The sequence below is a fragment of the Podarcis gaigeae genome (genome assembly GCF_964106915.1).
Source record: "Podarcis gaigeae genome assembly, chromosome: 8".
NCBI lineage: Eukaryota > Metazoa > Chordata > Lepidosauria > Squamata > Lacertidae > Podarcis > Podarcis gaigeae.
The window spans coordinates 83,597,274-83,612,117 of record NC_139684.1 but is presented as its reverse complement, the minus strand read 5'-3'; the positions used below and the strand labels follow the sequence as shown (position 1 = coordinate 83,612,117).

At 47.9% G+C, this 14,844-nt stretch overlaps 1 protein-coding gene across 3 annotated transcripts in view; it reads left to right on the top strand.

The window, feature by feature from the left end:
* Positions 1 to 4,638: 4,638 nt before the first annotated feature.
* The window catches only part of SYMPK (symplekin scaffold protein), a 28,727-nt gene continuing 18,521 nt past the window's right edge, over positions 4,639 to 14,844 (top strand). Inside the window, exons 1-11 of one of the 3 annotated variants that reach the window (XM_083753594.1) lie at positions 4,639 to 4,907; positions 7,137 to 7,299; positions 7,403 to 7,468; positions 8,743 to 8,796; positions 9,012 to 9,085; positions 9,914 to 10,040; positions 10,179 to 10,428; positions 11,869 to 12,039; positions 13,227 to 13,466; positions 13,582 to 13,736; positions 14,051 to 14,201. In XM_083753594.1, coding sequence (XP_083609720.1) covers positions 7,186 to 7,299; positions 7,403 to 7,468; positions 8,743 to 8,796; positions 9,012 to 9,085; positions 9,914 to 10,040; positions 10,179 to 10,428; positions 11,869 to 12,039; positions 13,227 to 13,466; positions 13,582 to 13,736; positions 14,051 to 14,201 — 1,402 coding nt within the window. In that variant the 5' untranslated portion in view covers positions 4,639 to 4,907; positions 7,137 to 7,185. Of the gene's footprint in view, positions 5,145 to 7,136; positions 7,300 to 7,402; positions 7,469 to 8,742; positions 8,797 to 9,011; positions 9,086 to 9,913; positions 10,041 to 10,178; positions 10,429 to 11,868; positions 12,040 to 13,226; positions 13,467 to 13,581; positions 13,737 to 14,050; positions 14,202 to 14,844 lie in introns of all 3 variants that reach the window. The other 2 variants (XM_083753595.1, XM_083753596.1) reach the window with 2 other exon arrangements.

The following is a 14,844-nucleotide window of genomic DNA, read 5'->3' as shown; positions in this document are numbered from 1 at the left end:
CTCAAGCCACTTGCAGAAGTTGCAAAGAGCATCCCGTTTCCACCTGGTTTATTTTACGGATGTTTCCTTACCAAACAGAAGCAGGTAATAATAATAATAATAATAATAATAATAATAATAATAATAATAATAATAATAATAATTTATTTATTTATTTATTTATTTATTTATATCCCGACCACCCCAGCTGAAGCCAGGCTCAGAGCGGCTAACAACAGTAAAAATAACGCACCATCAATGAATTGAAATACATTCTAAAATCAGTTCATTCTAAAATCAATTCAAAATCAAATTAATGGCAACCATTGGGCTAGAGTTCTGTGAGGATTACCAAAGGAGGGGGTCAGGCTATGCCTTGGCCAAAGGCCTGGTGGAACAGCTCTATCTTGCAGGCCCTGCAGAAAGATGTCAAGTCCCGCAGGGCCCTAGTCTCTAGTGACAGAGTGTTCCACCAGATCGGGGCCACGGCCGAAAAAGCCCTGGCTCTGGTTGAGGCCAGCTAACATCCCTGTGACCCGGGAGCTCCAAGATGTTTTTATTTTAAGATTGTAAGGTCCTCCGTGGGACATACCAGGAGAGGCAGTCCCGTAGGTACAAGGGTCCTTGGCTGTATAGGACTTTAAAGGTTAAAACCAGCACCTTAAACCTGATCCTATACTCCACCAGGAGCCGGTGCAGCTGGTATAGCACCGGGTGAATGTGATCCTGCGGCGAGGACCCCGTAAGGAGTCTCGCCACGGCATTCTGCACTCGCTGGAGTTTCTGGGTCAGTCTCAAGGGCAGCCTCACGTAGAGCGAGTTACAATAATCAAGCCTGGAGGTGACCGTCGCGTGGATAACAGTGGCTAGGTCAGGACGAGAGAGGTAAGGAGCCAACTGCTTAGCTTGGCGGAGATGAAAAAATGCCGCCTTTGTAAGAGCCCAGGGGGTTATAGCTGCTCTTCTTTGACCCCATATCTCTTCCCCTCTCTTCGGTGCTTTCCTCCTCCCTTCCCCATAGTGTCCTTGTCACCCCGAATCATATTTCCACAGAGGCTCCCGTTACCTCCGCCGGTTCCCTGGTTCCCAAGGCGTTGTCAGGAGGAAGCCTGATCCAGCCTCCGGTTCTAGGATTAAGGATCCAGAAGGGAAACAAAAGGAAACCAGGAAAAGAGCACAATTAACTAATTACCTCCCCTCCTCCTAATCCCTAGTTAAGGAGCGGCGGGTAACCCAATCTTAGTTGCACCCCGGTTACACAATTAAGCTCCCGGGAAACCAGCTAAAACCAGGTAAACATCTGTGTTAGAAGTGCATCTGACTGGCTGGGCAAATGGGCAGGAAGACTGGCAGCAGGGGGGAAATCCCAGCTGAACGCTGGCACACAACAAAATGGAAATTTCAGAAATTTGAGAATAAGAAGCAGAGGGAGAAGGCAGCCTAGAATTTAACTGAGTGGATTAACCCCCAATTCAACCACGTGGAAGACATTTTCTTCTCTGAAGAAAATTCCCTTTCTTCTCCCAGTTTTTCCTCTCTTGGTCTGAACTCATCACATCATGGAAAATGGGGTGAAGGCTGTAGAATGCAACACTGGCTACATAATTCAGCTTCCCTGAGTATCTTAGCTTTCACTAAAAAAAACACACAGAAGATGTTTCTAGGCCTTGTAGTTGCAGATATTATTGGAAGCGGGCCAACAAGTTCTAGAAGGCATAAAGAAAGGCTGAATGAGATTGGCAGTTTTTAAAATGATGGGTTTCATATCCTTCGTAGCTCTGACTTCACCTCACACCGTGTGACTAATCGAAGATTAATTTATGCAAAACAGTAAAAACCGCAGACTGAAAAACAGCATGTGCCATACTACGTTTTAGAGGGAGAGCCACATTGCAGAGTCGAGATTGAGAGTGGGTCCAGCAATCAAGAAGGCAGCTTCTGCACATGCTGTAGAGGGAAGCGAGGGGCAGATGGGACTCATCCATCTGGGAAGCGAGACCCTCTGGAAGTGGATAGGCAAACTAAGGCCCGGGGGGTCAGATCTAGCCCAATTGCCTTCTCAATCCGGCCCATGGATGGTCTGGGAATCAGCGTGTTTTTCCATGAGTAGAATGTGTGCTTTTATTTAAAATGCATCTCTAGGGTATTTGTGGGGCATAGGAATTCGTTAATTTCCCCCCCAATATAGTCCGACCCCCCACAAGGTCTGAGGGACAGTGGACTGGCCCCCTGCTGAAAAAGTTTGCTGACCCCTGCTCTAGGAGGAGCAAAACCTCATTGTGAGATATATTGGGGGGAGGGGGGAGAAGACTGAGGAGTCTTTTTGGGTGATCACTTGTAGCGAAGTAAGATTGTCTTCCATAAACACGGTTTTAACAATGAGTCTGTAAGTGACTGTGGAGGCCAATTCTGGATCCACACGTCCTTCCACAGTGGGGACATAGGTTTCCAGGCAGGAGTTGATCACGGTGAGGGTTTGCCAAGCATGCCTTCCTCTTAGCAAGTTTCTCCCTTTCGTCCTGAGTTCGAGCGTCTTCAAAACCCATGACACCTTTGGTAAAGGCTGTTCTCCAGTTGGAGCACCCGCAGGCCAGTGTTTCTCAGTTGTCGGTGTTTATATTACATTTTTAAAGATTTGCTGAGAAGGGAGCCCCTCTAAGAGGAGCAAAACCTCCTTGTAAGCTATCTTTGGGAGACCCTACACAAATCAAGAGTGGAGGTCCTAAGGCAGTTGGATGGCACCTTGTACGCCTCCTTCCGGCAACTCCTGCAGCCAAGCTGGTGCCAAACGCATTGCTCTGCTTTCCTTTGGACCAGCGAGGCCAAGAGGGTTGTTTTGTTTTGTTTTTGTCGTCTGGGCAGCCCAGAACCACACTGCCCAGGCTTGCGATTTGACTCCACCCCCCAACCCAGACGCACTCCATTCTCCCTCGAGACAGACAGATGCTCACAAGTCAAGGCTGGCAGGGCTTGTATCCCAACAGCTGTTGAAGTGCCAAAGGTCCCTCCCTCATATAAAGGTAAAGGGACCCCTGACCATTAAATCCAGTTGCGAACGACTCTGGGGTTGCAGCGCTCATCTTGCTTTACTGGCCGAGGGAGCCAGCATTTGTCCACAGACAGCTTCTGGGTCATGCGGCCAGCATGACTAAGCCGCTTCTGGCAAACCAGAGCACACTGTTTACCTTCCTGCCAGAGTGGTACCTTTTTATCTAATTCCACTGGTGTGCTTTCGAACTGCTAGGTTGGCAGGAGCTGGGACAGAGCAACGGGAGCTCACCCCGTCGCGGCGATTCGAACCGTCGACCTTCTGATCGACAAGCCCTTGGATCTGTAGTTTAGACCACAGTGCCACCTGCATCCCTTTTCCCTCTTCATATGTTGTTGTTGTTTAGTCGTGTCCAAATTTCGTAACCCCATGGACCAGAGCACGCCAGGCATTCCTGTCTTCCACTGCCTCCCGCAGCTTGGTCAAACTCATGCTGGTAGCTTCGAGAACACTGTCCAACCATCTTGTCATCCCCTTCTCCTTGTGCCCTCCATCTTTCCCAACATCAGGGTCTTTTCCAGGGAGTCTTCTCTTCTCATGAGGTGGCCAAAGTCTTGGAGCCTCAGCTTCCCGATCTGTCCTTCCAGTGAGGACTCCTGGCTGATTTCCTTCAGAATGGAGACATTGGATCTTCTTGCAGTCCATGGGACTCTCAAGAGTCTCCTCCAGCACCAGAATTCAAAAGCATCAATTCTTTGGCGATCAGCCTTCTTTATGGTCCAGCTGTCACTTCCATACATCACTACTGGGAAAATCATAGCTTTAACTATACGGACCTTTGTTGGCAAGGTGATGTCTCTGCTTTTTAAGATGCTGTCTAGGTTTGTCATTGCTTTTCTCCCAAGAAGCAGGCGTCTTTTAATTTCGTGGCTGCTGTCACCATCTGCAGTGATCATGGAGCCCAAGAAATTAAAATCTCTCACTGCTTCCATTTCTTCCCCTTCTATTTGGCAGGAGGTGATGGGACCAGTAGCCATGATCTTCGTTTTTTTGATGTTAAGCTTCAAACCATATTTTGCGCTCTCCTCTTTCAGCCTCATTAAAAGGTTCTTTAATTCCTCCTCACTTTCTGCCATCAAGGTTGTGTCATCTGCACATCTGAGGTTGTTGATATTACTTCCGGCAATCTTAATTCCGGCTTGGGATTCATCCAGCCCAGCCTTTCGCATGATGAATTCTGATTGAGACACTTTAAATAAAAAGGGGCTGGTTACAAAAAGACAAAGCCTGTTTCGAAGGAAGCAAAATGCCATGTGGCTGTGAGGCCTCTTCTACACCTATGAATATGAAGCAGACAGGCATTTTTTCTCAGAATGTAAGACCCAGTATATTCAATTCTAATCCTAATTATCAAGTGTATATTGAAGAAATGCGGGTGACCCCATCCACATTTTAGGAACCTCCATTGGATGGGAGGGGCCTATTAGACTCTATTTCCCAGAATTCCTCGCGGACCTCTAGAGTCTCACAATTCCGCAGTGACTAATAACAAAACACCCGCCCTTTAAGCGAGAGAAAACTACATTACCCATAAACCCCTGCAAGCAGGCCTCTTCTTTGATAGGTTGGAAGCGGGTTGTGCCCGCCCCCGGGAGCCATATACCCAGAATGCAGCACGGTTCGCGTCCGCGTTCTCCTATTAAAAGGGGCGGGGTGGGGCCGAGCAGAGAGAGCCTTTTTGGAGGAAGCAGACTACGCTACCCAAGAGGCTTTGCTCCACGCGCAAGCGCACTAGTTAATAATTAAATACATATTTATCTCTCGAGAAATTTGGTTCCGCGAACATGGAGGCTTTGAAGAGGGCCGGCTAAAAAAGAAAGAAAAAGAAAGCCGCCTGCTTCCCTTCGCTCGGTGCGGCTCTGTCGATAAGAGGAGGCCGGTACGGTTGGAAACGGAGAGGCAGGCTTTGGGGCCTAGGGGTTGTCATGACAACGGAGAGGGCCGTTGGAGGACGGAAGCCCCCCCCCCGCCCCGCAAAGATGGGGACTTAATAAAAACTACTGTTTTTATTAATTTACTTCCGTCACACTGTTATATTTATGCGCCACCGTTTTCTCCGGGGAATTCCAGCGCAGTTAACCCCCTCCCCGTTTTATCCTCGCAGCAGCCCTGCGAGGTAGGCCGGGCCGAGAGGGAGGGCGGCTGGCTACTCCCCCCGCCCAGGGCGCCCAAGTGAATTGTGCAGCTGAGGGGGGAGCGAGGTTTGAAGCCAGGCCGCCGTGGAAGCGCCTGAGTCGGGGCGGAGCTGGGGGAGCTGATGGGGTTGGGAGGGACCCCCAGGGGTCATCTAGCCCAACCCCCTGCGGCAGTATGTTTTTATATACAGCGGTACCTCGGGTTACATACGCTTCAGGTTACATATGCTTCAGGTTACAGGCTCTGCTAACCCAGAAATAGTGCTTCAGGTTAAGAACAGAAATCGTGCTCCGGTGGCTGCGGGAGGCCCCATTAGCTAAAGTGGTGCTTCAGGTTAAGAGCAGTTTCAGGTTAAGAACGGACCTCCGGAACGAATTAAGTACTTAACCCGAGGTACCACTGTACGCTGGAAGCCGCCCAGAGTGACTGGGGCGACCCAGTCAGATTGGTGCAGTGCAAATAATAAAATTATCATTATTATTGTTATACTGCAGGAAGGGTGGCCACTCAACCTCTTGTGTAAAATAACCCCAACAAAGGCGAGAGCCCACCGCTTTCTGCTATGGCAAGGGTGGAATTGCTGGTTTGGGGGCAGAACGGCAAAGTGGACCTAGCAAGAGGAGCCCTCCGGCTGGGTCAGGCCAATGGTCCATTTAGCCCTGTTTTCAAAGAGTGGGGTCCGACTGGATGACCCTTGCTTTCCCCAGCCAAAGTGATCTGTTCCACGGATTTCCTGGCTGGGAGCTTAGCCTCCTGTGTTAAAAGCAACACTGGTAACCGGTGGTGGGGAGACTCCGTTGCCATTTCCAGTATATTGAGTAAAGCCTCTCGCACACAGATCCAAGGTGGTCTTTGGGTTCATTAGATTCAAGGTCTTTGGGGGTGTATGGAGATGGTTTGCGGTAAGTATTTTCAGAAACTGGACAAAAATAGGACGGAAATTTTTTCTTGGTGCACCTTTGTACAGTAGGAAAGCAGGAAGCTTTGTTCAATGATACATTCCAGCCAGGCGAAACCACTTGGGGATGCAAAGCAGGGCTGGGGAGAGGGAATGGCCTCTGGAGAATCTTTTTTTTTAAAAAATTATTGAATAATACAAGAATATCAAAACAAATTCCAAATATGTCCACATAAACACGATTATTTACATATTTCCCAAACGAGGACTATAGAAAAGGATAAAGAAAAAAGAAAAGACAAAAAAAGAAAAGTTCTTTCCATAAACCATAATACCAAATTTATACTTACACACATTACGGAATAAAAATCTTAGTTAAAATCTTTTAAAAGACTTCCACCTCCTTCACCACATGTCTTTTATTATCTAGTTCGCCTTTACCTCTGTTCTTCACTTCCTTCCCTTAAGTTCTTTCCTAATCCATTAAATCTTTGTATTCTTTATATTCTTCACAAGGTTAATCTAAATACAACCAAATTTTCGTATTTGAGCCCTGTTTATGTAAATATTCATTTAAACAATCCCACTGTTGCTGTACCATAGTTTTGGGGGTTTGCCTTATTAAGTCCGTCAATTTAGCTAACTCCAGGTACTCACACAGTCTCTTTATGTTGGAATATTATTTCCTTTCCAATGGCTGGCTATCAATATTCTCGCTGCTGTTGTTGCGTATAAAAATATATTGATTTTGCCTTTAGGGATATCTTTACTCAAGATTCCTAGTAAGTATGCATCTGCCCTTTTGCTATGTGAAACCTTTATCAATTTTTTAATCTCTTCATGAATCATATCCCAAGAAGGGTATAGGGTACCCTTCATCCTATTGCATCTCCAACATTTGTTACTGTTCGTACTGCATGAAGATCCACCACAGATGGTATTTGACTCCAGATAGATTATCAAAAATGAATAGAACAAACAGCCTCTGGAGAATCTTGAGGGCCGGCTAGAGAGGACCACATTTTGCTCTCCATCCTGAGGTTCCTAATGTTTCCCTGCATGCTTCCTTTCTAGATCTCACCCTGACTGGCTGGATTTTGCCCACTGAAGAGTGTGGGCAGCCATGGCTGGCGTGAGCAACATGGGCGACTCTGGCCTGTCCCGCATGAGCATCGCCTCCCAGTTCTTTGCCGGGGAGGAGACGTCAGGCATAGACACCATGACTACCTCGGAGAGGGTAGGATTCCCAGGTTCTGGGTCTAAATGTGGATAGGTTGTGATAATCACTTTCAGAGAATATTTTCTGAAAAGCCTTCTTTCCCTTCCTTTTCAAAAAACAGGTGGTGGATTTGCTAAATCAAGCCGCCTTAATCAGCAATGATTCTAAAATCACAATCCTCAAACAGGTGAGTGGCATCGCTGCCTTTGCATTGATAATATTGTAGGTGTAAACCGGGAATGCTTTCTGGTTAAACGGTCTTGTTTCTACAGGGCCATGTGTACCTGGGCTGTCTTAAGACCTGTAGGTTCACGTGAGGCTAACAAACTAGAAAGGGTATTGAAATATACTTCCCAGTTCCAGGACCTGCATGGCCTAACCTTAGTCTGGGAATGACTGGCAGTAATGATTCTCGGAAAATAGTCCATATCCTGTCCAGTGGGGGCTGGGGGTGGTGGGACGAAAGAGAGAAATTTCTGTGTGATCCAGTCATGTCCTTCTACAGTTGTAGCCAAGTGAGTCAGCTCCTCCTCCCCTGAAACCTCTTAAGATCAGAAGCCCCACAACCGACATTAAAGGTAAAGGTAAAGGGACCCCTGACCATTAGGTCCAGTCGTGACCGACTCTGGGGGTGTGGCGCTCTTCTCGCTTTATTGGCCAAGGGAGCCGGCGTACAGCTTCTGGGTCATGTGGCCAGCATGACTAAGCCGCTTCTGGCAAAGCAGAGCAGCGCACGGAAACGCCGTTTACCTTTCCGCCGGAGCGGTACCTATTTATCGACTTGCACTTTGATGTGCTTTCAAACTGCTAGGTTGTCAGCAGCAGGGACCGAGCAATGGGATTCGAACCGCCAACCTTCTGATCAGCAAGACCTAGGCTCTGCAGTTTAACCCACAGCAACACCCACGTCACACTACAACCGACATTACTTTCCATTAAATTCCATTAAATTCGCCATCTTGTAAAAATGAGGATGTTGTGTCCAAGGCAGCCTTAAACGGATGTTATCCTCAAGTATATGTGTTTTATGTGCAGTTGCATTCTGAACACTTTGGAACAGGGTTTGTGCTGGGAGTGGGAGGGAAGTGTTTCTGAATTCAGGATCTGATGAGTTAATCTTCCTCTGCCTCGTTAGGTGCTCTGTATCATGTAACGTTCCCCACCTCTCTTCCAAGATGACTGTTGGGAAGAGGAGTTGTGTGGGTCTGGCTGGTAAGATTTAGTGCAGGCGTAGACAAACTCGGCCCTCCAGATGTTTTTGAGACTACAACTCCCATCATCCCTAGCTAACAGGACCAGTGGTCAGGAATGATGGGAATTGTAGTCTCAAAACATTTGGAGGGCCAAGTTTGCCTATGCCTGATTTAGTGACCGGCAAGTAGGGAGTTCTCTGATCGCCTGATGATACACCTGGTTTACCTTCTCTACTTGACTATATTAGCTATTCTTTTTGTTTCCCAGGTCCAGGAATTGATTATAAACAAAGATCCCACACTGTTGGATAATTTCCTGGATGTGAGTATTGCTTGTGCTAGAAACAGCTTTCCCTCCACCATCTCTGCCCTCCATGGACTCGGGACAGCCACTGCTGGTCTTGCTTGGTTCTGTTCCTTGTGTGTTCTGTTCTGGCCTGGCCCAGCTCAAAAGTGGATGGGGCTTTTCTGCCTGTTGGTGGCAGGCTTGAGAGAGAGGTAGCCGCCTCTGACCATCTCCTTATCCTTGCACCGCAGGAGATCATTGCTTTCCAGGCAGACAAATCTGTTGAGGTTCGGAAGTTTGTCATCGGGTTCATAGAGGAAGCCTGGTAAGTTAGATGTTGTTATGCCATCCTAGCAATCGGCATCCCCTTAGCTGTTTCTGCGGGTCTTTGGGGTACGTGTGTATATTATACTGCCCATCCCAGGGAAGTTTTTAGTGTGTGATTGTGGCGATCACACAGGGTCCCCGGACATTTAATGGTCTATTGATCCCTGTGCCACAACTGTGATCGCTTCCCTGCTGCTACCAACCAGTTATTCTCTGGTAAAACACTGAGTCCAGACAGTTGTTTAAAGTGAACCAAAAAAACCCACAAGTTTATTTTACAAACATTAACAAGTTTATGGTTTCTCAGATAATATTCCTGTCAGTATCTTAACTTTAGTTTCTTTACCGGCCTATACCTTCCTAATACCTTCTGACTGATTATCTCAACTCCTCTTAACAAATTCTCTCACACCAGACTAGCCCAACCCACAGACTTACCTCTTCTGTCTCTTCTAACTCCAGATGGTCTTCTCAACCACCCTAACTCCTCTAAAAAAACCCTCTGTGCTTAAACCTTACACTCAGGTAACTCCATCCCTTGGGTTCCCATTGGCTAGTCATTTTACAATTAGTTAACTCTTTCCTTATGAACCCAGCATGATGTCACACAGCTAGGAAGGCGCAAACGCCACAGTGATGTTATATTGTGCTTTTCCTGTTTTTTGTCGGGAGCTGCCCAGAGTGGCTGGGGCAACCCAGTCAGATGGGCAGCATATATATATCTAGAGAGAGAGGGTTTGTACCACTGGGGACTAATAGACCCCTGCGTGGTCCCATTTCTTTCATTGCTTTCTTTTTCTCCCAAACTGCTGCCTCTCGCCTCCAGCAAACGGGACACCGAGCTGCTGCTCAAGCTTATTGCCAACCTCAACATGCTGTTGAGAGATGAGAATGTCAATGTGGTGAAGAAGGCCATCCTCGCCATGACTCAGTTGTATAAGGTGGCGCTGCAGGTGAGTTGCTCCCCCAGGGTGAGGCTGGGGGCAGCTGAGCTTCCTCTTTGAGGCCCCTTTGTCTGCCTGGTCCCTGCTTCTTGTTTTCTGCCTGTCTCTCTCAAACCTGAGGCTGCTAATAATGCTCCCTGCCAACAGTGGATGGTGAAATCCAGAGTGATCAATGACATGCAGGAGGCCTGCTGGGAGATGGTGTCCGCCATGGCCAGTGAAATCATCCAGCTGCTGGACTCCGACAACGACGGCATACGCACCCACGCCATCAAGTTCGTGGAGGCGCTGATCATCACCCTCTCTCCCCGGATGCCAGAGTCGGAGGTGCCCAAGCGCCACGAGAACGACATCAGCCTCGACCGTGTCCCAGAGGACCACCCTTACATCAAATACAGTAAGCGGGTGTATGGCTCCCCTTTATCACACACACAGCCCAACAAGACAACGACAAAAATCCACCAACAGCATACAAATCAGTATGGCTAACCTGATCCAAAACACACACCCACTCCACTCACACATGAAAACATAGACCACCACATAGAATCATAGATTCATAGAGTTGGAAGAGACCACAAGGGCCATCAAGTCCAACCCTTCCAAGCAGGAAACACCATCAGATCACTCCTGACATATGATTGTCAAGCCTCTGCTTAAAGACCTCCAAAGAAGGAGACTCCACCACACTCCTGGGCAGCCAATTCCACTGTCGAACAGCTCTTACTGTCAGGAAGTTCTTCCTAATGTTTAGGTGGAATCTTCTTTCTTGTAGTTTGGATCCATTGCTCCGTGTCCGCTTCTCTGGAGCAGCAGAAAACAACCTTTCACCCTCCTCTATGTGACATCCTTTTATATATTTGAACATGGCTATCATATCACCCCTTAACCTCCTCTTCTCCAGGCTAAACATGCCCAGCTCCCTTAGCCGTTCCTCATAAGGCATCGTTTCCAGGCCTTTGACCATTTTGGTTGCCCTCCTCTGGACACGTTCCAGTTTGTCAGTGTCCTTCTTGAACTGTGGTGCCCAGAACTGGACACAGTACTCCAGGTGAGGTCTGACCAGAGCAGAATACAGTGGCACTATTACTTCCCTTGATCTAGATGCAATACTCCTATTGATGCAGCCCAGAATTGCATTGGCCTTTTTAGCTGCCGCGTCACACTGTTGGCTCATGTCAAGTTTGTGGTCAACCAAGACTCCTAGATCCTTTTCACACGTACTGCCCTCATGTGAAAAGGATCTAGGAGTCTTGGTTGACCACAAACTTGACATGAGCCAACAGCCAACCACAAACGAACAGCCACACCCTAGGCCAGCCCCAACCTCTCTCACCACCAAAGGAACACAAGGGAACAGCAGAGAACCTGCACAAGCAACGCTGACACCAAACCCCAAATATATTAAATAAAATAGAAACATCGCCACCCCACCCCACCCCCACCCATCTTCCCCCCTCCCCCCTTTCCCCCTTTTCTTCCTAATGTCTCAACAAATGAAACTGATTTGTAAAAATGTTACATAGAAAAAACAATAATATGAGAGAGAGACATTGGACACACTTTTGTAAGTCAAGAAAATATTTAATTAAAAAAACAAACAAAACAGCAAGTGGGTGAAGCCAAGGGAGGCAGCAGGGCTCCTGGGGAAACAGTCCTGGTTTGGACTAACGATAAGGATGGATAAGTGCAGAGTCCAAGCCCCCTCCTATCTCGCCTGGATCACCTGCTGCAGGTGCAACATGTCAAGGTGCGTGCAAAGGTGGCGGCGGCTGCAGAATGCGTTGAGATCTCTACCAGCCTTTCCTCACAGCTGCTTTTTGCCTCTCCCTCTCAGACGTTCTGTGGGAAGAAGGGAAGACAGCGCTGGACCAGCTGTTAAAGTTCATGGTCCACCCAGCCATCTCCAGCATCAACCTGACCGCCGCGCTGGGCTCCTTGGCCTCCATCGCCCGCCAGCGGCCCATGTTTATGTCGGAGGTGATCCAGGCCTATGAGACACTGCATGGTAAGCCTGCCAAGCTTACAATATCTGGGACCCCGTGTATGCCTATTAAGATCGATCTGGCCTTCATTATTGGGGCTGCCCCAGTCTTTTAAAAAAATCATAAATCTTCCTATCACCTTGAGGTGTTCCCTAAAGACAGGTGTGCCTCTCTGGGGAGAACATTCCACAAACTGGGAGCCACCTCTTGTTGCGACCCTCCGAACCTCTCTGGGGTGTGGGACATAGAGAAGGGCCTCAGGTGACAAGCGCCGGGTCTGGGTCAGTTCATACAGGGAGAGGTGATGTTACAAGTTTGTGGGTCGTAAATCCTTTGACCCACGTGAGTCTGCTGCAACGGCCCTGCAATAAATTTGATTTATTGCCACTCCGACAAACTCTAGTGGTGCCCACACCCTTCCACTCACGCCCTGCCATGCTTCACAGTTGCCGGATAATAGCACACGCAGTGTAAAATGGCTTGTCTGTGTCAACGTGGTGTCTTCAATAACTCAGCTCGACACCAGTGCTTCTATTCTAACCCTCTTTATTTAGAAGCATTCAAAACAGAAAAGAAAAACCTACAGAATCTAGCTGCATGCTTGCAGCTTTCTGTCTCTAACAAAACGAAACTACCTTGCTCACATTCTCAGACCGCTCTCCAAAGAGAGCTCAGTCCCCACAGAGCACAGATCAAAGGGAAATGCCCGGGTCATGTGGGCAATGCACCCAGTGAATCAGAACGTAACTCTTGGCTGTCCAGAACCACAACAGGTGATCCTTAAGGTATTGAGGTCCTGAGCTGTTTGGACATATAGTGGAACCTCAGGTTACATACGCTTCAGGTTACAGACTCCGATAACCCAGAAATATTACCTTGGGTTAAGAACTTTGCTTCAGGATGAGAACAGAAATTGTGCAGCAGCAGGCGCCATTAGCTAAAGTGGTGCTTCAGGTTAAGAACAGTTTCAGGTTAAGAACAGACCTCCAGAATGAATTAAGTTCTTAACCCGAGGTACCACTATATAGGCTTAATCAGCTAAATTAAGCGGGCCCAATGGTGAGGTGCTGTAGAAGTGGGAACAGAGGGAGGCTGCATATTTCATATTTCCACTCGATCTCATAGGATTCTCCTCCTTGGGCCCAGGATCTGGGTTCCTCTCTAATGTTGTCGCTTGCTTGACTCGTTTCCTCTGCCCTCCTGACGACAGCCAACCTCCCCCCGACGCTGGCCAAGTCCCAGGTGAGCAGCGTGCGGAAGAACCTCAAGCTGCACCTGCTGAGCGTCCTCAAGCACCCGGCGTCCGTGGAGTTCCAGGCCCAGATCACCACCCTGCTGATGGACCTGGGCACGCAGCAGGCCGAGATCACCCGCAACATGCCTAACCTGAAGGAGCTCCGCAAGCGCCCGCGGGATGATAGCGACCCTGCCATGAAGAAGATGAAGATGGGTGAGCGGGCAAAGGAGGGACAGGCTCTTCTCCAAACGCTGTGATGATCCACCAACTGTGCAGCACCCGCCCCACCACATAAAACACACAAACACTTTCTCTTTCTCTGCTGCAGAGCCAAATCTTGGGGAGGATGATGAGGATAAAGACCTGGAGCAGGTGGCAGCCCCAGTCCCCAAGCCCTCCATCCAAGTCAGCACGCAGTCGGACACGGACATCACCGCTGAGTTTCTACAGCCCCTTCTGACTCCAGATAACGTGGCCAACCTGGTAGGTTTAGCTGGCGAACGTGGCCCTTGGCTGCTCCTCCCTTGAGTGCCGGGAGGGGAGAACCTTTTGCCAAGGGGTCTAGAAAGCCGACAGGGTGCCAGGAGACACAACTTTAGCTTGACCAAAGGGTGATCTTTCTGGAAAAGCCGGAGAGGCACGTGTCCCTTTGCGTAAAGTTAGCCTGGCACGACTCATCCTTGTGAAAGCTGGATGAGTGGAGGTGTAGGGCAAGAGTGGCCTTTTCTTAGGAATAGAAGTGTTTTCCTGCTTGGCTGTGGCACGCCAGGCCCTCTCACCATCTTTTTGCTTCCCAGGTGCTCATCAGCATGGTGTACCTGCCTGAAAACATGCCTGCTTCCTTCCAAGCCACCTATACCCCCGTGGAATCTGCTGGCACTGAGGTCCAGATCAAGCACCTTGCCCGCCTCATGGCCACCCAGATGACGGCAGCTGGGCTAGGGCCAGGTATGCCCCTAAGAGGGACTCCGGGGGAGCTGCTATGAACAACTTCTTTTTTTTAATGATATTTATTAAGGTTTTACAAACAAAACATAAAAAGTTACAGAAAGAGAAAAAAGAAAATATAAAGGTAAAAAAGATACAAAAATAGAAAGGAAAAATACAAATTACATGAAAAATAAAAACAATTCAAAACAGATCGATCTTTTCATATCTCATATTTCATTTACTTCTTTTCCTGACTTCCTCACACCTCCCTTTTTTGTATTCCAGTTCACATGGTTAATTCAGCAAATCCTTTCCCTCTTTGTTTTTATCTTACTTCTGTATCTTCACATATTATAACTTCGTAATTTCATCTGATTATCAATCCATTTTTGCATATTCTTTTTAACCTTATTGCTAAAACCGTTTCATTTCAATCCAACATCATTTTAACATTCATTAATTTTACAGTGTTTCTGCAAATAGTCTTTAAATTTCTTCCAATCTTCTTCCACCAACTCTTCTCCCTGGTCTCGGATTCTGCCAGTCATTTCCGCCAATTCCATATATTCTATCACTTTCATCTGCCAGTTGCTATGAACTTCTAGCACAGATGGTCCCAGTCTCTGGGTGTTTGAGCAATATAGTGGCCTTTGTATTTGCA